The 20,456-nt window shown below is 42.4% G+C and overlaps 1 protein-coding gene across 1 annotated transcript in view; it reads right to left on the reverse strand.

Moving 5' to 3' along the window:
• DHRS1 (dehydrogenase/reductase 1) overlaps nucleotides 1–20,456 on the reverse strand; it is a gene marked incomplete in the record, with an annotated part of 470,204 nt that overhangs the window by 79,791 nt on the left and 369,957 nt on the right. The window contains 1 exon segment of the mRNA XM_044058429.1: nucleotides 8,178–8,258. Coding sequence (XP_043914364.1) covers nucleotides 8,178–8,258 — 81 coding nt within the window.

Genomic DNA, 20,456 nt, shown 5'->3' on the forward strand with positions numbered 1-20,456 from the left:
TTTATAAAATTGTATACAATGTTTTGTTCGGATAAGTCAGTGAGCTGGGGAAGGAAGATTAACATCAAAGACTCTAATTCTAGCTACAGTATTAAAAAGTGTGAATGCAGCAGAAACCGTCTCAGTCCAAGTAACACCTCTTAACCACAGGGCTCAGAACACTAAACTAGAGTTATTTTGGAAAAAAAAAAAAAAAAAAAGAAGTTATGTCTTACCATAACATTCCATCTGCGTTATTCATCTTCTTTTATTCATCACTGATGGGTTCGGTTCTGAGCCCTCGGAACTGAGTCAGCCTTTTTACCAAGCTCATGCCAGCCAAAAAAAACTCTTGAGCTAAGTTTCTACCCAGAATGCCCTTCTCCCTATTACCTCAGATTGAGTTGCTAGACAAAAGGAAGAGAAGCAGAGGCCACTTCTGTGCAAATACCCTAGGGCACCACTTAGACCCAAAGCATCCCCCAGGAGTCTTTGGAGGGGGAAGGAGGGAGGGAAGTGATGAATGAAAGACGATGAACAACACAGATGGAACATTATGGTAAGATATAACTTCTTTATCTGATGCTGTTAATCTTCTTTCCATTCATCACTGATGGGACAGAATCTCAAGCTACCTTGAGGTCCAGGGGCAGCCCTTATGGAAGAACATTCATGAGTGCCATTGAGCCGAAGGCAGCTCTCCCTCTAGAGACCAAGTCCAATTTGTAATGACTGACAAAGGTATGAGGCTTAGCCCAAGTAGCTGCTGGGCACATGTCATCCATGGAAGCCCTGGAATGGAAAGCCACAGATGTTGCCATAGATCTAGTGGAGTGAGCTTTAACTTTTGGCATAGGTTCATTATTGGGGGAACAGATGAAACGTATGCAGTCCCTTAGCCATTTTGATAATGAAACCTTGGATATAGCCTCTCCCATTCTGGGCTTAGAAATAGAGATAAAAAGCTGTTCAGATTTACGAATAGTATTGGTCCTGTCTAGGTAAAATCTCTTGTCTATGCATATCTAAGGAGTGAAGGCAGTACTCTCCCCTATTGGCAAAATTCGGAAAGAACACTGGTAGGTCACTGGTCTGATTTATGGAGAATTCAGAAACAACTCTGGTGTGAAAGGAAGGATACTCTGTCTTTATGAAAGACTAGATAGGGCCTCTTGATACACAATACTTGCAGCTCCGAGACGCTTCTAGCAGACATGATGGCTACCAAGAACAAGGATTTCCAAGACAAAAACTTTATGTCACACTTCGCAGCAGGTTCAAAAGGTTTCTGGGTCAAAGACTGAAGGATTAGAGTGAGGTTCCATGGTTCCACGGGCTGTCTGACAGGAGGCCTGATATGGGAGGTCCCCTTGAGGAAAGCCTTGCAAATGCGTAAAGAGATAAGAGGGGTGCCATCTATACCATTGTGGAAATTGGAAATTGCCTCTAGATGGACTCGTACGGTAGAGGCAGAGGTTCCATTATCAAAAAACTTAAAAAACTTAGCCAAGTATTGAAGCACTGCAGTAAATGGAGTCGAATATGTATGTAGCATGTTATCCTTGCACCAGATGGAGAACCTTTTCCATTTATCCTGATATAGTCTTCTGGTGGATGATTTATGAGAGGCCAGAATGATGCATCGAACAGGTGAGGAGAGATTAGCTTTCCTGGCTACTAGTGGAAGTGGAGAAACCAAGCAGTCAGCTTGAGACTGGACAGATTTGGGTGACTCAACACTTGGAAGTGAGTAATCAGATCTGGAAAGGATCCAGAATCCATGGCAGGTATACTAGGTGAGGCCGAAGGAAGGGGAACCAAACTTGTTGAGGCCAGAATGGGGCTAAGAGGATCACCTTGCATCTCAACCAAAGAGCTTTCTTTAGAAATCGTGGGATCAAACGAATGGGAGGATAAGCGCAAATAAGTCCTGTGGGCCAATCGTGGATCAGAGCGTCCCTCAGTGACTTCCCCTCTGGGGGAAGTAGGGCGAAATAGCTGCTATACTTGGTGTTTGATGGGGAGGCAAAAAGATCGCAGCAGGGCTGGCCCCAGTGGCTGAAGATTGCTGACACCACCTCAGGGTTGAGGCATGAGGATGCATCTTTCCAGTTTGTCCGGAATCACATTGGAGCTCACCGGGATATGTGTTGCTATCAGAAAGCAGTTGGAAGCTATCCCCCACCACCAAATTCTCATGGCTTCTCGACACAGGGGATAGGACTTGGTTCCTCCTTGCTTGTTGATATACCAGACCAATGACATATTGTCTAACTGAATTGCAATTGTCCAGAAAGGGAGAGCTGAATGGAAGGCCTGCAATGCTAAGAGCACAGCTCTCAGTTCCAGAACACTGATATGCAACTAGGCCTCTGAGGTGGTCCATGTGCCTTGGACAGTCTTTCCCTGAAAATGGCCCCTCGACCCGATCAGGGAAGCATCCGTGGTCACAATGGCTGTGGGCAGAGGAGATTAAAATGGACGACTCCAAAGTTCTACCTCTGGCCTCATCCACCAAAGCAGGTCCTGTTTGCAGGAGTTGGTTATTCGAATCTGGTAACTGAGGGGGTGACAGTTTGGGAACCACTGACAAAGAAGGAGCCGTTGCAGAATCCGCATGTGTAGCTTTGCTAGAGGCACTATTGGGATTGACGCTGCTATAGAACCTAGGGCCTGAAGAACTTCCCTTGCAGAGACTGTTGTTTGAGAGAGTTTTACCTGGAGTTGAAACCTCAATCAATGGAGTCTACGAGTTGGGAGAGATACCAGACGGGACTGAGTATTGAACACTGCTCCAATGAACTCTATTTGTTGTGTAGGGATAAGATTTGATTTCTCCCAGTCTATCGTTATTCCCAACAACTTTGCCAGAGAGACAGTATAATGCAGTGCTGTTACCAGAAGATGCTCGGTGGGGGCAGTAAGGAGCCAGTCGTCTAGATATGGAAACACCCAGAATCCTTTTAGACTCAAGTGAGCTGTTACCACTGCCATGCATTTCGCGAACACTCTGGGGGCTGTAGAGAAACTGAACGGCAGGGCACGGAATTGATAATGACTGGCTCCTAGCAGGAAGTGAACCAGACTCCTGGAGCGTTTGTCCATCTTGATGTGGTAATACACATCCCGGAGATCTATAGAGCACATCCAATATCCTTCTCTTAAAAAAGGAAGAATGGACTGAACCGTGACCATACGGAATTTGGTATGGGTGACAGACTTGTTCAAGCTGCTGAGATCCAAAATGGGTCTCCAGTCCCCTGTCTTTTTTGGCACCAAAAAGAATCTAGAGTAAAATCCGGATCCACACTGGTCTGGTGGGACTGGTTGGATGACTCTTTTTTGAGACAGCTTTATAATCTCTGAAGCTGCTTCTTCCCTTTGACTGAGTGGAACGTCGGAAAGTTTTCTTGGAAAATTTGTCTGACAAGAAAGGGGAATGGTGTAACCTCTGGTGATAATCCTCTGTACCCAACATTCAGTGGTAATGGATTGCCAGGCAGCTTGGTGCAGAAAGAAACGACCCCCGACTGCTTCCAGAGGTAAGCAATTGGGCTGCTCCTCAGGAACGCTGATAAGGCTGTCCAGAGAAGGAATCCCTGGAGCTCTGATTATGAGGACCTCCTATGCCTTTATAGGGGTGTCTTCCAGAATTGTTACCCCCTCTGCCACTGGCAGTATCATCAACATGTACGGCACGGAAGGGGACTCAGATTTCTTATGCCACATCTTTCCACTCCTCTGATTCCTGGAGAAGGTACGCTGAGGGCTGGAAAACCGTAGGCCTATGGCAGACAGGGTCTTTCTGTCTTGCTCACAGCTGGCTAGCATGTCCTTCAGTTTGGAGCCAAAAAGGGACGAAGCTTCCATGGGAGCATTCAGAAAGTAAGACTTTAAAGGGTCTGCAAAATCACAAATGCGCATTCAGGCATGACGCCTCATAATGCCCGAACCTCCAGCTCTAGCCGCCCCTTCAGATGGATGTGACAGCAACCTCATGGACAAGCTGGATATTGACTCCAGGGTTGCAAGCTGAGAGGCCACTTTGTCCATGACCTCGTCAGACAACTGTCCTACGAGCGTCCCAGAGATTAAGTCCCTCTGGAGCCTCATAAAATGTGCCAAATAATTCAGGGACCATATGGCAAAGGTTCCTGATGTAAAAACATGCTTCCCAAGTCTGTCCACCCCCCGGGACTCCCTGTTATGTGGGTAGACAGTGGGACTTTCCTCAGCCATGTCCTTTTTCGAGGCCGCCGCCACCACCATAGCATCAACTGGTAACCTTTTGGACCAATGCGGGTTCTCCTCGGGAGGGGAAATAATTTTGTCTGGTCTCCGAGGGATTGCCTCAATGGAATCAGAGTTCTTCCAAGCGTGCTGCACGACGAGCGCATCAGCAGGCGGGGTCATCAAAGAGGTAGAAGGCCATGCGCGAAAAGCCTGCAGGAACACTGACTCCTCAGGCAAAGGATTGGAGGGCTTCCAGTCACCTCTCTGCTTTAACATTTCCAGGATGTCTCCAAAGGAGACATCATCAGGAGGTGACCGTGGGGACCCTTTCACTATCATTGTAATCTGTGTGTTCCATTAAGGACTCCTCGGGTGAGTCCATGTGCTTCCTCTTGCATGTCTTCTTTCGAGGGGGCTCCTCAGTGGGGGTCTCTGAGGAGGACTCGGAAGAGCGAGTACCCTGAACAGGGGTGTCCTGGGGGGTGGTCTGTAGCTCAGGGGTGAAAACGGGTTCCGACATCAAAGGAGTGCTGCCAGAAACAAGAGCCCTCTCCATTGCGCAGAAGGCAGGCCCCGCCCGGAGAGGGATGGAAGCCCAGAACGGAGAAAGACAACCTCTGGACCGGGATCACACCCTGCTCCGACAAACCTGCCCCCCAAGGATGGAGCCTCAAGGAGGATCGGAGTGGACGTGGCTATCGGCACAGAAGAGGGAACCAAGGAGACAGGTGCCTCCATTCCCCGGGCCGATGCGCTCATCCCCCAATCCCCAGATTGAGGAAGGACCGGTTCAGTGGGAACTGAAGACCAAAGGGACAAACTCGGAGCTGGAGTGAGATGTACCGTAGACGCTGAGGTGATGGGTTCTAAGAAGGCTTCAGAACAAAGATGGTCGAAGGAGGAGTGTAAGATGGAGTCGGTGGATAAGGCAACCCAAGTCCTGCAGGTGGATGGGTCTTAGAAAGTGAGGAAATCCCCTTGGCTAACAACAGCTGGTCTACAAGATACAACACATCGTGTTCAGAAAGACTGCTGGTGGATCTAGTGGATACTATGGATGGGGAGTCAGGATGTTCAATGAAGGGGCTATACGCTTGGCCCAGAAATGGATCTACAGAGGGGGAGTATCGGGTCCGTGGTGCAAGGTCTGCCAGTACCGAAGTCTCTAGTTTCAAGACCAGAAGTAAAGGGGTCAAATCCAGTGAGGTCGGTACAACACTCGGTGCAGAAGTGGCACTCACCAAATGGTCAGTTCCAAAATGGAAACTAATAGTGTAGTCAAAGGTGTGCCCTGAGCCGAAGTGGCCACAGGTGCCGAAGTCAAAATAGGTGTAGTAAGGTCTATGATCGGTGCTGGGGGCAAGACTGGTGCCAAAATGGGCACTGGTATCAAAGATTTTGAGATGGTCGGAGCCGAAGAGGTAGATTTATACTCCTAAGATAACTTTAGAATCTTTGATTTCCAGGCTTGCTCTGATCACCCACTGGAACAGAGTGGGATCTCTTTTTGTCCTTAGAAGGAGGGGTTGAGACCTCCATCGCAGAAATGGTCTCTGAGAAGGGAGACTTGAGTAACACTTTCAGAATGAGTTTATTTTTGAAACTCTGACAAATGTCACATGGAGGCTGCACCAAAAGGTGGGACACTCCCAAACAGTATACACAGTCATCAAGAGAATCACTGTTAGGTAGCTTGTCCTTACATGAAGTACAATGCATAAAACCTGAAGTACCCTTCTTATCTGAAATCTTGATAGAAAAAAACCACCACAGGCCAACTGTATAATCCAACTATAATCAAAGTCAACTCCGTTCAAAAAAGTCACAAATATAACACTACACTGGTATGACAGAGAAAAGAAGGGAAACACCTGAATAAAAGTCAGCTAATAGGTTAAACAATACCAACTATGGTATTGAAGAAATATCACAAGGGTAAGGGAGGAAAAGCCGTACCAACAATGGTACTTGAAAGTGCACTGACGGTAACTATGGGTAGAGAAGAAAAACCAAGGCCAGACAGAGAAAAAACACTAGAAATACTAATCACTTAACATTTGAAGATATCCAAAATTTTTCACACAAATATCAAAAAAGTTTCACTTAGCTGAGAGCTCGGCTGAAACGCAGCTTTATGGCTACGAGGCAAACGAAATCTAAGGTAACAGGGAGAAGGGCATTCTGGGTAGAGACTTAGCTCGAGAGTTTTTTTGGCTGGCACGAGCTTGGTAAAAATGCCGACTCAGTTCCGAGGACTCAGAACTGAACCCATCAGTGATGAACGGAAAGAAGATTAACAACATCAGATGAACAATTGGGCGGTGCAGTGGTGCAGCAGTTAATGTTGTCGCCTCACAGCAAGAGGTTCTCGGGTTTGATTCTCAGCTGGGGTGCCTTCTGTGCAGAGTTTGCATGTTCTCCCTGCGTCCGTGTGGGTTTCCTCCAGGTACTCCGGTTTCCTCCCACATTCTAAAGACATGTGTCTAGAGCATCTCTCCCCGGGCCTCCGCTGAAAACAGGCTCTGTGGAACCTAGTTGGACTTTCCCGGTCAACAAATGTTAAATTAAAATAAATAAATAAATCAATAAACTCAGCTACATTTTCAAGCCTATTATTCAAACATTCCTTAAAATGTAGTACTAGGTATGGCCACTAATGAAAATCAAAGGAAGCAAAGTAATTAAAACTGTGGCTTGATGCTGACAGTCAAAAGTAGACAGTCATAGTGATGTTGTAAGCAAATTCTCTCATCATAAGGATTTCTCTCTGTCCTTCTAAAATGACAGAAGGGAGGTAAAAGCATTAACTGTAAAACAAAACCATGCTACCCATAGTAGCCCTCCTTTCAGGCTATTTTACTTACTCTGATACAGAGACATTAGTAATGCAGAAAAATTCAAGATATACTGAAAAATATATTTTTTTACATTTTTGGGTGCAGTTCTTCTTCAAATATAATAATATTAAAGTACTCATCTACATAATACAAGCACATTACTCCGTGCAAAGCTCTGTAATGTTAAAATGCTATTGCCAGTTCTGTAAGATTCCCATCTATGTTCCAAATGATATGGGTTCAGTTAGCAGTCCAGACACAGAAGCAGTTGTCGGGAAGAGTGAACTGATGAGGCATTGCCTGACTGGCTCCCTCATGAGGGAGAAAAGCACTGCAATTGCTCAGGGTGCATACCTCATGCTAAATCTCTGGAGGTAGGAGATCACATGGTGGCACTTACTGCAAGAAAGACAGGGCCTCCAAGGGTTATGTTACTCAAAGAAGTTGTAACCTCCCTTGTGACAGCTCAGTGCATTTCCACTTTTGGACATGAGTAGGTAGTGACACATGCAAGGATGATAATATGGTGCAAGAAGAAAATTCTTCTGTCAGTTTCCTGGATGAGGACCATGTGGGTGACCTCCTGTCCCCAAAGGGGAGATAATGGGTGATGGCAGCCCCAGTAATGGCCTAATGGTAAACAGCAGCAGAGGTAAAAAAGTTATACTAGACATATTTCTTATAATCTCAGAAAGTAATTTTGTATTTATCCCTATAATAAAAGAATACAAATTAACAAAATGTTTTATAATATAACACGGTAATTAAATACCAAACATTCATCCTGTAATGACAGAATATTACTCATTGCAGACTCTGCTACATTGTTCTAGCTCTTAACATTGATGCTAAGGGAAGCACACATGTAAGTTAAAAGGGGAGTACATTAACAAAGCCTTCTCTCAGTTATCTACCACTACAACCAGGACAGTTATTACATATGCCCCATTTCCTCAGTGAGCACTGGAGTATACCTGCAACGTCCATCTGCAGCTGCACTTCTGAATCACTTACCGCCTACATCTTGAAACTCCATAAAACTGTGACAAGTCACTACAATATTGACAAACTTAACGTCATCTTGGAATCCATAATGACATGACAAACATGCCACTGGGAATCACTTACCATCTACATCTTGAAATCCATAACGCCGTGCCAAGTCATAAGTGAAGAGCACTTTCCCACTAAGTTTCATGATGTTACGATCTGAAATGCAGAAGTAAAGAGAACACAGTGTTTATCTGGGCCAAAAGTTATTTATCTCCCTCTCATCTGTAGTGTCAAGATCTCAAGATCACAGTCTCATCCATTTTCTTACTCCTAATCCCAGAATAACAAGGTCACTAGATGTTGTACCTTGTTCAGTTAACCAGTCATTTGGTTTCATGGTCATACATTAACTGCAATCTAGCCACAAATCTCATATTTAACAAACACATGCTGTTCCAATGGTCTAATGGATAAGACATTGGGCTCCTAAGCCAGAGATTGTGGGTTTGAGTCCCATCTGAGGTGATAAAATCTGAGGATGGGAGGCTGGTGTAATGGTTAAGGTGTTTACAAGGTTTCAGTCTCATGAAAGGGACACTGCCTCAGCTTAAAATGGTCCGCAAGGACAACTAGCACAGTATTTGCCTCTGACTACGTGAGATTTTTAAGGTCAGCTGTTTCATCTGCACAAAATGATAAGTTCTGGGATCTTAGTTTTACAATCAAATTCTTATTGCTTTATCCTCAAACTTGAGGCAATATGACCACAAAACTATTTGCAATGACAACCTTGTATGTAAAAGGACTGCATGACCACTGAAAAAAACAAAAAAAAGATTAAAAGGATTTAATGCAAAAAGATGGAATGCTTGGAGTTCAGAGACCCTCGGGAAAAAGGAAATGCCTTTTTTATGAAGGTTTCCAAATCTGTAGTTAGAAGGATTAAATAGCAAACTGTGGGGAGATACAAGATCAGTTAATTTTTTTGTCTTTGAGCACCATCTCACTCTAATCTTTTTTTTCTGTTCAAGAGTACATCAGACCAAAAAAATAATAATAAATTAGCCAAGTGATCAATTAGATTATAAATTAGGTGCATAAACCATATTATTTTAAAGAGATTTACAATCTAAGATCTTAAAACTGCATGTCATACCACAGCAGCCTTTGTCCTAGTTCTGAAATATCACTGAATCTGAAATCCTGATATCCTATGACGCAAAATTGCTTCACTTCACAGACACCTCATTCCAAGACAGCAGAAGCAAAACCAGATCCAATGCAGTCTAAAGTTCATCTCCTTCTAATGCTGAATAAAGTGCTACAGGGTGAGTAATATGCCTGCTGCTGTCTCAGTATTACCTGTTAAAATATCACTTAAGATCTCTAACTCACCTATATCAGCTAGCACTTCAGCATCACCAGGGATCCCACTATGAGTAGGGTGAGTTTTTGGGATAACATGTTGAATATCACCTGAGATAAAAGTATCACCTGCTGCACATTATCTGAGATCCCAAAATCTCCTATCATATAATGAATCTCCAGAATTTGTTACATAACTCAGCTGAGATCTCACTATCCATTCTTGCTACATCAAAAATCATACACTCATATTATGTACATTTCTTGAAATCCGAGGAACACATACTCTATTGCCAAAGAAGTCAGGATTATCAGAAATCTATTTATCAAATGTTATACATCTCATAAGAACTAAAGTTTGAGCACAGTATGGAATATTTAATTGGATATTATAATTACTTTGTGAATGTACAGTCTACAAAACACTGTCAAAGTCATGCATCAGAGTGCACCTGGTATAAGAGAACAGTACGCAGATATCCTTGTTCTTCTGTGAACTAGGGTGTAGGGGTACAGCTGTACCCATGGCATTACTATGCAGCGGAGTGTGAGGGGTACAGTTTTACCCATGCATCAGTACACAGTGGAAAATGGGGGTACAGGTATCTAAGATTTTATCCAAGGTGTACACTGTTCTTAATATTTGAATCAACAGACAAGTAATTGGGGGCTATTTAAATTCTACTGTGTTTTTCTAATAACTGCACAAAAAACAAATACTGTGCATTGTTGTTGCCACCACTGTTTGACTAGCATTCAACACTAATGTTAGTGAAATAAAAGGTTATGTCTTACCGTAAGTTGGCATCTGTGTTGTCTTCCTTCATTCCTCCTCACGACAGGGTCTTGGATCAGACCTTTGGATCAGACTAGGCCACATTCTTCATACATGGAAACGATTCTCAAGCTCCTCCCTCTTACCCATAATTCACTACATCCACCCAAGTACCTCATATCAAATTTGCTGATTCCATGCATCTAACAACCACACAGCAAAGGAACGGCAGAAGAGGCTCAGACATGGGACATAAGAGTTCTTCACAATCCGAGTTACTCTAGAAGAAAAAGGCAGGGGGATGGCTGGATGGGAAAGTGAGGAGAAATGAAGGAAGACAACACAGATGCCAAGTTATGGTAAGACATAACTTTTTAATCTGATGTTGTCTCCTTCATTCCTCTTCATGACAGGGTCAGAGTTCCCAGATACATAGATCCTGGGCAGCCCTCAAGGAAGAATATGCCATACACCATCGAACCAAAGGAGGCACTGCTCCTGGATATGATATCCAACTTGTAGGGCGATACAAAGGTATGACTGTTAGACCATGTCACTGCTGCGCAAATGTCATCAATGGAAATTCTAGAATATTAGGCTGTAGAAGTAGCCATAGCTCTCATGGAATGTGCCCTGGGAGGTCTAGGTAATTCCAATCCCTTGGATGAGTAAATGTGTGAGATGCAGTCAAATATCAATTTCACCAAGATAATATGAGATACTGCTTGTCCAAGTCTATTAGATGAGAAAGCTACAAAAAGCTGATTAGACTTCCTGTGTTGTCTGGTCCTGTGCAGGTAAAAATGGAGTTGTCTATGAATGTCTAGAAAATGGAGAACATACTCCCCTTTATTAGAGAAATTGGGAAAGAACGCTGGTAATTGGGTGGATTAATAATGTTATCAGTAGCTACTTTGGATATATAAAGGATGGATTTGTGCGCAAGGATACTCTGTCTTTATGAAAATGTATGTAAGGTTTGGAGGATACGGCTTATAGTTCAGAAATTCTCTTAGTGGAAGTTATAGCCACCAGGACGACTGTCTTCCTTGACAGAAACTTCATGTTGCAACTTGTTGCTGGTTCGAAGGGTCCCTGGGTCAAAGCCTGCGACACAAGAGTGAGGTCCCAAGGGGGAGATGGGTCCTTAATTGGAAGCCTTAATAAGAAAGTACCTTTCATGAAAGATTTGCATAGTCTAAAAGTGAATAGAGAATGGGATTGACTTATAGTATTGAAAGCTGGAAATAGTAGCTAATTGTAGTTTGATAGTCGAGAAGCTAGCACCTTCATCGAAAAGGGTGCTAAGAAGTAACAAAACGTCTGAAACTGGTGCTGAAAAAGGATCAATGTTCCTGTTCATGGCCCAAACAACAAATCTCTTCCCCTTACTGGAGTAGACTTTTTTAGTGGAAGCCTTTTGCGAGGCTAGAAGAATTTTACTGACCAGGGACTTAAGCCTGGACTGTCTCACTAGGGTTGGAAGTGGAGAAACCAAGCTGTCAATTTGAGGGCTCGATGGTTTGGAAGTTGCATCCCTGATGGATGAGAAAGGAGGTCCTGACATGACTCCAGAATCCAAGGAGGATATTTCAGATGAGACCATAGGAAGGGGAACTACACCTGACGAGGCCAGAATGGGGCAATGAGGATGATTGAGCTCTTCAACCTGTTTGTCTTCTGAAGAAACTTTGGAATGAGTGGAAGAGGAGGGTAACCATACAGGAGGACCTGGGGGCCAATCTTGAACTAGTGCATCCCTCAGGGGCTCCCCTCCAGGAGGGATCAGAGTGAACAACTTGCCGCATTTGTTACTGAGGGGAGAGGCACATAGGTCGCAGCAAAGTTGACCCGAACGGCTGAAGATCACATTTGCCACTGACTGATTGAAGGACTCTCGTGCGGAACCAGGAGGGGTCTGCTGAATCTGTCCACCAGATCATTGGTTTTCCCTGGTATATGCATTGCAACTAGAAGGCAGTCTGAAGGTATCACTCATTCCCACACCCTCATGGCCTCCCTGCACAAGGGGTAAGAACTGGTTCCTCCTTGTTTGTTGATGTACCAGGCAACAGACATGTTGTTAATGTGTACTGCAATAGTCCCCAAGCGGAGAACGTCCTGAAAGGCTTGCAATGTTAGGAGGACTGCTCTCATCTCTAGGACACTGATATGCAACCTGGTCTCAGTAGGGGACCATGTGCCTTGGACCATCTTCCCAGTGTAATGCCCCCAACCCAAACTGTGAAGTGTCTGTGGTCACAGTGGCTATGGGGGGGGGGGTTGTTCAACAACGGTCAGCATAGAATGCCTTTGTCTGACTGTATCCAACAACTGATGTGATGCCTGCAAAAGGGAGTCACCCTAACGTGAAGGCACAATGGCTGAGAGAGGATGGACCACTGTGTTGCTAACGTCCACTGGAGAACCCACATGAAAAATCTGGCTAGAGAGACTAACAGAATGTCAGCAGGATCAATCAAGCTGTGGGGGGTCTCTTGGGCTAACAATTCCTGTACCTGATTTCTCAAAGTGGTTACTCTGTGTGAAGGAAGAGAAACTATTTGATCCCTTGTGTTGAGCTGATACTTATGAATTCCAGGTTCTGTACCAGAGTAAGGTTGGATTTGTTCATGTTTATGGTGATGCCCAGAGAGTGTTTTAACTGGATTAAGTAATCTCTGGTTTGGATTAGCCAATTTCTCATGGAAGTGGTCAGGTGCCAATCGTCTAAATATGGAAACACCTGGAATCCCCTGAGCCTGACGTGAGCTGCTACCACTGCCATGCATTTGGTGAACACCCAAGGGGCTGTAGTGAGCCCAAAGGGCAGTGCTCTTAGGGTCTGTATCAGCATTTTGAAAATTTAATAGTTTGAATCTCAAAATATCGAACTATTAAATTTTCGAATGCTGATATAAAAAAACAAAAAAAAACTAAAGGGTGTAGGCATGGGGGCAAGCCCCAGTGCACCCCCCGCTACTTAAATATACCAACTCCGAGACCGCACTACATTTTAGTAAATGGAAATCTCCCCTTACGGAGATTTCCCTTTACCCGTTCAATATTCTGCACTTCGGCATTCTCGCGACAATATTGCATTCGATATTGTCAACGTTCGAGATGCTGATAGGAACCCTTGCTCATAATTGGTAATGACTAGTTCCCAGCCGGAAGCGCAGATATCTTCTGGACCACCTGTCTATTTTGATGTGATAGTATGTGTCCTTGAGATCTACTGAGCACATCCAGTTGTCCTTGTGCAACTGTGACAGAATGGATGGAACCACAACTATTCGGAACCTCGACTTCTTTACGTATTCATTCAATTTGCTTAGGTCCAGGATGGGTCTAAGGTCCCTTGTCTTTTTCATCACTAAAAAGAAGCAGGAGTAGGTTCTCAATCCTCTTTGTTTGGTTGGGATCTTTTGAATGACTCTCTTTAGCAACAGTTGTTGGATTTCCTGTGCCGCCTGTTCCTTTGATTGGGTGGCACATCGGGAAGGCTTTTGGAATTTGGGGGAAGAAGAGAAAAGGGAATGGAATAATCACAGAATATTATACTTAGCATCCAATGGTTTTGGGTCAACTGGGTCCAGGTTTTGGGGTCCAAAGCTAGTCGTTCCCCGACTGCCTCCAGAGATGGACAGTTGGGGAGCACTGGTAGGGCTTATCAGGAAGGGATTCCCTAAAGCCCTGGTTCTGTGGACCCCTCAGTCTGTAGGCCTGCATCTACCATCAAACACACTCCCTCTGCCTCTAGAGGAAGGTTCCCCACTCAGGTTCTTTAAAGACCTTTGGGATTTGTGAAACCACATTTTCTCATCTCCACATTGGTTCCTCAAGAAGGACCTCTTGGAGGATAGGAACTTTGATTCCAACAGCAGAAAGGGTCTTCACATCCTTTTCACTGCGGGTAAGTTTATCTCAAATTGATGGCCCAAAAAGGGAGGAACCATTTTAAAGAGCATTCATGAAAGATGCCTTAAAGAGCTCTGCAAAATCACACAGCCTCATCCAGCTATGCCTCCCTTAGGGAAAGTCCTGAACTAGCTGCTGATGAGGTGCCATCCATGGTACGGGAGATTAACCTCATAAATGACTTGACGATGGATAAAAGAGTGGTCAACTTGGGAGAAACTTTCTTAAAATTACTCCACAAATATGGAGTCAGAGAGAGGCTGACAGCTCCTTGATCAGATCTTTCTGCAGACAAGCAAAATGAGCCAGGTAGTTCCCACCATCTCAGCGCAAAGGTGGCTGAGGCATACATGCGCTTCTCAATCCTGTCCGGCACTCTAGACTCCTTGTTAGGCAGATGGACATTAGCAATTTCTTCTGACAGCTCTTTCTTAGTGACTACAACCACCACAATGGCATTGACTACAGGACCTCTACTCCAATGTTTGTCTGCGGGGGGTATCAGAAACCTATTGGGTCATTTTAGTATAGGCTCGATGTTGTCCAGTTCCTTCCATGCCCCAAGTCCACCAAGGTGTCTGCTCTGGGGGGGGGGTCACCCAAACATAGATGGGCTCATCCTGAATGCCTCCAAGACAATGGACTCCTCAGAGGAAGGAGGTTGGGCAGACCACACATCTTTCTGCTTCAGGATCTGTAATATGCCCCCAAAGGTGACATCTTCAGATGAGAATCAGGGGGATCCATTCCCCTCATCGAAGTCAGTGTCCTTGGTTAAAGACTCCAATGGGGAGTCAATGTGCCTCCTTTTGCATGTCTTCTTCTGAGGAACTTCCTCAGCTGGGTACTTTGGAGAAGTCACGGAAGAAGGGGATCCCTCCTGAGCAGTGAATTTTTGCAGGCCACTCGAAGCCAGGAGAATTCGTGGCAGGAAGAATGAGATCAAGGCCTGGATCTGACGAGGGTACTGGGGTGGATTGGGGAACACATGCCATCAGATCTCCAACTCGGGAGAAAACCCTCTCCACTATCTGAAAGGCTGAAGAACCAGGAGAAGGCCTTTCCATCTCCCCCGAAGCCAAAACCACCAACAAAAAAACAGGCAGGACTCACCCTGGATTCACAGCCTCCAGGAGGGATTGGACCTGAACTGTTGAGTGCTGAGGTGACTAAGGGAAGGGGGATGACTCTGAAAAGGATGGAGCCAGTCCCAGTCCCCCAGACCCAGCACCGACACCATGGCTCAGAGACTCACTCTGCTCTGAAAAGGCTGAACAGGGTGATTCAAGGATATCCTCGGCATCAAAGAAGGAAGCTTACCCTGTACCGAGCCTGGTGCACACAGTCGTAACAAATCCTGTGACTTTGAAACTGAGACTTGGATCAGAGAAGGAGTCCTGATGCAATGGCCAGGGTAGCTCACGGATCTAACATGGAACAGAGCAGAGACTACCCCTTTTGGATCTGGACCTTGAGAAATCTAAACATCATCCTGTTCATATCTGCCTCAGACCAGCTTCTGAAGGACCTGGATGAAGCCAATGAGGGAAGCCAGGACTGTTTTGACCTGGAAGAGAGAGCAGGAGACCTCGATGAAGACTTGGATCCCGAGGAACTGGATCTGACATAGGAGTCAATGAGGGTGGAGGAGAGATGGTAATAATGTCCCCTGGATCTGAAGGGGCTGAATGGGGAGGCAAGTTCTTTGGGTCTGAGGAAGTCGGATCTGAGAATTTCTAAAGCTGTTTTGCCTCGAGTGTTCCTTGAGGAAAGAGAGAGGGACCTCATTTTAGCCTCTTTTGTGGTAGCTGGGGAAGAAGATGAAGCAGCTGAAGAAGGGGTCTGAGCTTCCAGAGTAAAGGAGGGAAGAACGCCCCTAAGTATCAATTTATTTCTCTGGTCAGTTAACGCCTGTGGATTGAAAGCAACACAAAAAGTACAATCCGCTTTAAGATGATCAGCACCCAGACAATACACCCACTCCTTGTGGGCATGCTGGATGGGGACTTTATGACCACAAGAAGTGCAGCACTTGAACTCCGGAGAAGGTTTATCAGTCATAGCCAAAAAGCCCGCCAAAACACCAACTGTCAACTCAGCAGAAGTAAAGGAAGTGACAGGACTAAGCTAAGAACATAGGTAAGTTCTACAGTTAAACTTTAAGTTTTAAGATTTAAGTTCTGAAATTTTAGGTTTAAAGATTTAAGCTAACTATGAGAGAAAAATAACTAAAAATATTTATTTATTTTTTTTAACAGGAAAAAATCACACAACACACACACTCTATGAAAAGAAAATAACAGAGGAAGGACTTACAGAGCACCCAGGCTATATTACGAGAAAAAGTTTGAGATAAAGCTATCCTCAGCTTGAGAGCATGAGATATGTGTGTGGTATGCTGAAGCGACAAACGAGATCTGAGGTACTTGAGTGGATGTAGTGGATTATGGGTAAGAAGGAGGAGCTTGAGAGTTGGATCCAAGTCTGTAGAAGGTTGCCGAGCTCGATCCAAAGGTTGGCTCTGAGACTGTGTCATGAAGAGGAATGAAGAAGACAACATCAGATTGGACTTTTAAGTATTTCAGCTCTGCTAATGTTCAAGCATAGAACATGAGAAATCAATTATTATTTGTGAAGTAAACTGTTTTTAAAAAATGTCACTGTTACACACTAGGAAGTGAAAGCTACCAACCTTGCAGGAGAGACAGCAGAAAAGGCATGCTTGGTTTAATGGTTTAGAGCAATATACTACAGCCAAGTAAGGCAATCTTTCAAATGACTTCCAGATGTAAATGAAGTGTGTTATGTTTAGCAAGTAGTATTATGGGTCCAGTGCGCGCACACAGACACTGAAATGTTAATTTATTACAATATCTTGAAAAAAAACTCACAAGCTTTGTGCAATACACATTTCAGTTTGGTGTGGCCATGATTTAATAGTGCATATAGTAACTATCTAATAAATAACCACTGAGTCAACATTATTTTGCATTAACAGTGCATTAACAAATTGCTAGTAATTTGGCACCAGTCAAAGTTTTCGACCGTGTTACACTTGGTTAAATCTTTATTCCAAAACGGACTGATACACATTTGTATACAATCCCCTCGCTGATCTTGCAATTTTTCTAAACTTCAGAAGACCATTCTGACCTGAATTTCACTCTAAATTCAAAGAAAAATGGCTAGAATTTCCAAAACTTGGCAACATAGACATACAGGGGAGATTATCATAGTCAAAGTAGTACAGTGTGGCCTAAGAATGTTTAAGTATGTAATAGCAGGAACACTGAATAACTAAGACAGAATTAGGTATGCAATAGCAGGAACACTGCATGATTAAAGCAGAATTAGGTATGCAGTAGCAGGAATACTGCATGATTAAGGCAGAATTAAGCATGTAGCAGTATGAATACTGCATGATTAAGGCAGAATTAAGTATGCAGCAGTAGGAACCTAACCTGAGAAGGAGATCTCTTACCCAAGTGAAAGAATCTTGGCACTTTGAAACATGCTATGCAAAGATAAGCAAGTTGTCTAAATAAGGAAAAAAAAAATAAGTGAATCCCTTGTATCTGCAACAGGCTACCACTAGAGTAAGACACTTTGCGAATATCCTTGGGATACATGATAACCAAAAGAATGATGCAGAGAACCGAAAGTGTAAGCCATATACAGAAAACCTTAAAACCTTTAAAACTTGTTTGAAAATGTGTCTATAGGACTGTGAAGATAAACATTTTTTAAAATTTACGGTTACCAAAACAAAAAAAATGAAAGACAAAAGAAGAGGTAACAGTTTGTGAAGGGATAGCCTTTTGAAAACTGGAACTTCCACAAACTGATAGAGAATGGAAAGATCCAGAACTGGGCTCCATAACATTTCTTTCTTTGATAGCAGAAACATTCTAGAATAACATTTCTTCCCTATGGGAGAGAGAGAGAAAGACAGAGTGAGAGGTTCGCCTACAGTCAACAGATACTGAAGAGAAACGCAGATCCAGAAATAGGGGAAAAAATATGGATTACTGCCAATGTTGGCAGGGGTTATATGTAGACAATCAGACTTGTTGGACTGCCCTGGTTTCTGGGAGGCTCCACCCTACTTTTTGGAGCATCCTTTTTTACAATTTTTGAATATCTGCTTGCCACATATTTGCAGGGTCTGTTTATTTTGCTTTTTATAAAAAATATGCTAAGGTAAGCAAGAAAACATGGAGAAGGAAGGTTGAAAAATATGTTGCCCCTTGAATCAATTTCCCTCTCTGATCACACTTTTTAAAGACCCCAGCATCAGAAGATCCAAAAACAACCTCCCTATAAAAGAAGAAATCAAAATTTCAGCTTTAACATCCTTCGGTAACATTGGAGAATTTAACACTGCAAACCTTCACATATCAGTTCCAGTATTAGCTGAATCTTAAGCACATTTCAATGAGTGGTCACATAAGACAGAAGCAAATTATCCAAAACAGGAATCCAGGCACCTCGAAGCTGAAAATAATCCAATAATCCAAGTTATAGTTTAAAAACCTTTTAAAGAGAGTGCTTTCGTTCACATAAATAAAATGAACTTCTTCAGACAAATAAAAGGCATTCAAAGGAACATTTAAATGCATTTCCTGATTCATGACATCACAAACCCACCCTAAAAAATCATGTGATTATCAAGTCATATGATCAAAAAATTCAAGATTCATTCACAAACCTATTATTCTTATATGATGTAAAAAAAAAAATTATATATATATATATATATATATATATATATATATATATATATATATATATATATATATATATATATATATATATATATATATATATATATATATATATATATATATATATATATATATATATATATATATAAACAGCCAGGAAAGAAAGACGAGATCCACAAAATCCTGTTATTTAGCACTTTCGTTTTTTAATAAAAACTTCTTCAGAATACACATACATAGTGAACTAAACCCTTTTTATACAAATACACGCCTTCATAGTTAATGACATCATAATTAAATTACTTAAATTGAATTCAATTACTACAGCCCCATTAAGATATCTAAAACATTAAATACATTGTTTTAAACCATATTACAATAAAAAACCTTAGAAAATACACTATGTTTTGTTCAGATCATAAAAATCCTTAATTTATTATACTTTTATTCAAAAATAACCTTCAGATTTTAATCTAAGAGTGGAACTAATAGATGTATTCGTGTTTAAACCTGGAAATGATGTTGCATTAGTTTTTAACTGCCACCTTAGTTCCCTATTTTCCAAAAAATCATTAAGGGGACCACCTCTATCTCCAACTGTAACTTGTTCTAATACTGAAAATCTAAAATCATGTCCCTCATTATTAATAATGTGCACTGCCAGAATATTTTTTAAATCTTGTTTTTTAATATCATAGGAATGTTGATACATTTTGCTCCTAAGAGCATTAATAGTCTTCCCGATATAAAAACAAGGACATTGCGTGCATGTCCCTATATAAACAACAGCCTTGCTGTTACAGGTAAATTTTTTCTTGTATATATATTTGCCATAATTTGGAATAAACAACTCTGTGCCTTCTTGAATATGTTTACATTGCAGACAAAAACCACATTTAAACATTCCCTTGGGCCCAGAGTGAATCTCTTGTACCCTCTCTACCATGTTTTTTTATAGTAATGTCCTTCTTGTAAACAATATTAGGTTTTTTTTCCCCACAATATCCAAAAATTCTTTATTAATATTGAATACATTCCAGTTACGTTGAACAATGTTGCTTATACTTTTAAACTGCTAGTTATATCTAAAAATACCAACACTATGAAAAGACTTATTATTCTGGCTATAAGAACTTTTCATACCTTCAACTAAAATATTAGGACCCTTACCTAATAATGGAAAAAATATACCTTGTTCCCTTTTAGATACCACCTCTTTTAATGTATTTTCCACAAATTCTAAGGGATAGCCTCTACTAACCAACATACCTTTAAGAATTTCTATATGACCTAAAAACTCATAGAAGTCTGAAACCATTCTTGCTAGTCTGACCCCTTGACCTTTTATTAGGTGACTTCTTCTGATAGATAGGGTGAAAACTGGAAAAATGTAAAAGTGTATTGGAATAAGTGGGATTCCTAAAAATTGTTGTTTCAAAACAACTTTCCATTCTATTTTTACTTATGGTGATGTCTAAATAATTAATTTTCTCATCCGAAATGGTATGGGAAAATTCCAAAAATCCTGTACTAACACCAATAAACTCAAGGAATTCATTTAACATATCCTCACTACCATTCCATAGGATGACGATGTCGTCCAAATATCGCCCATAATATTGCCAAAGT

This window comes from Protopterus annectens, chromosome 16.part0 (genome assembly GCF_019279795.1).
Source record: "Protopterus annectens isolate FY-2018-M chromosome 16.part0, PAN1.0, whole genome shotgun sequence".
NCBI lineage: Eukaryota > Metazoa > Chordata > Ceratodontiformes > Protopteridae > Protopterus > Protopterus annectens.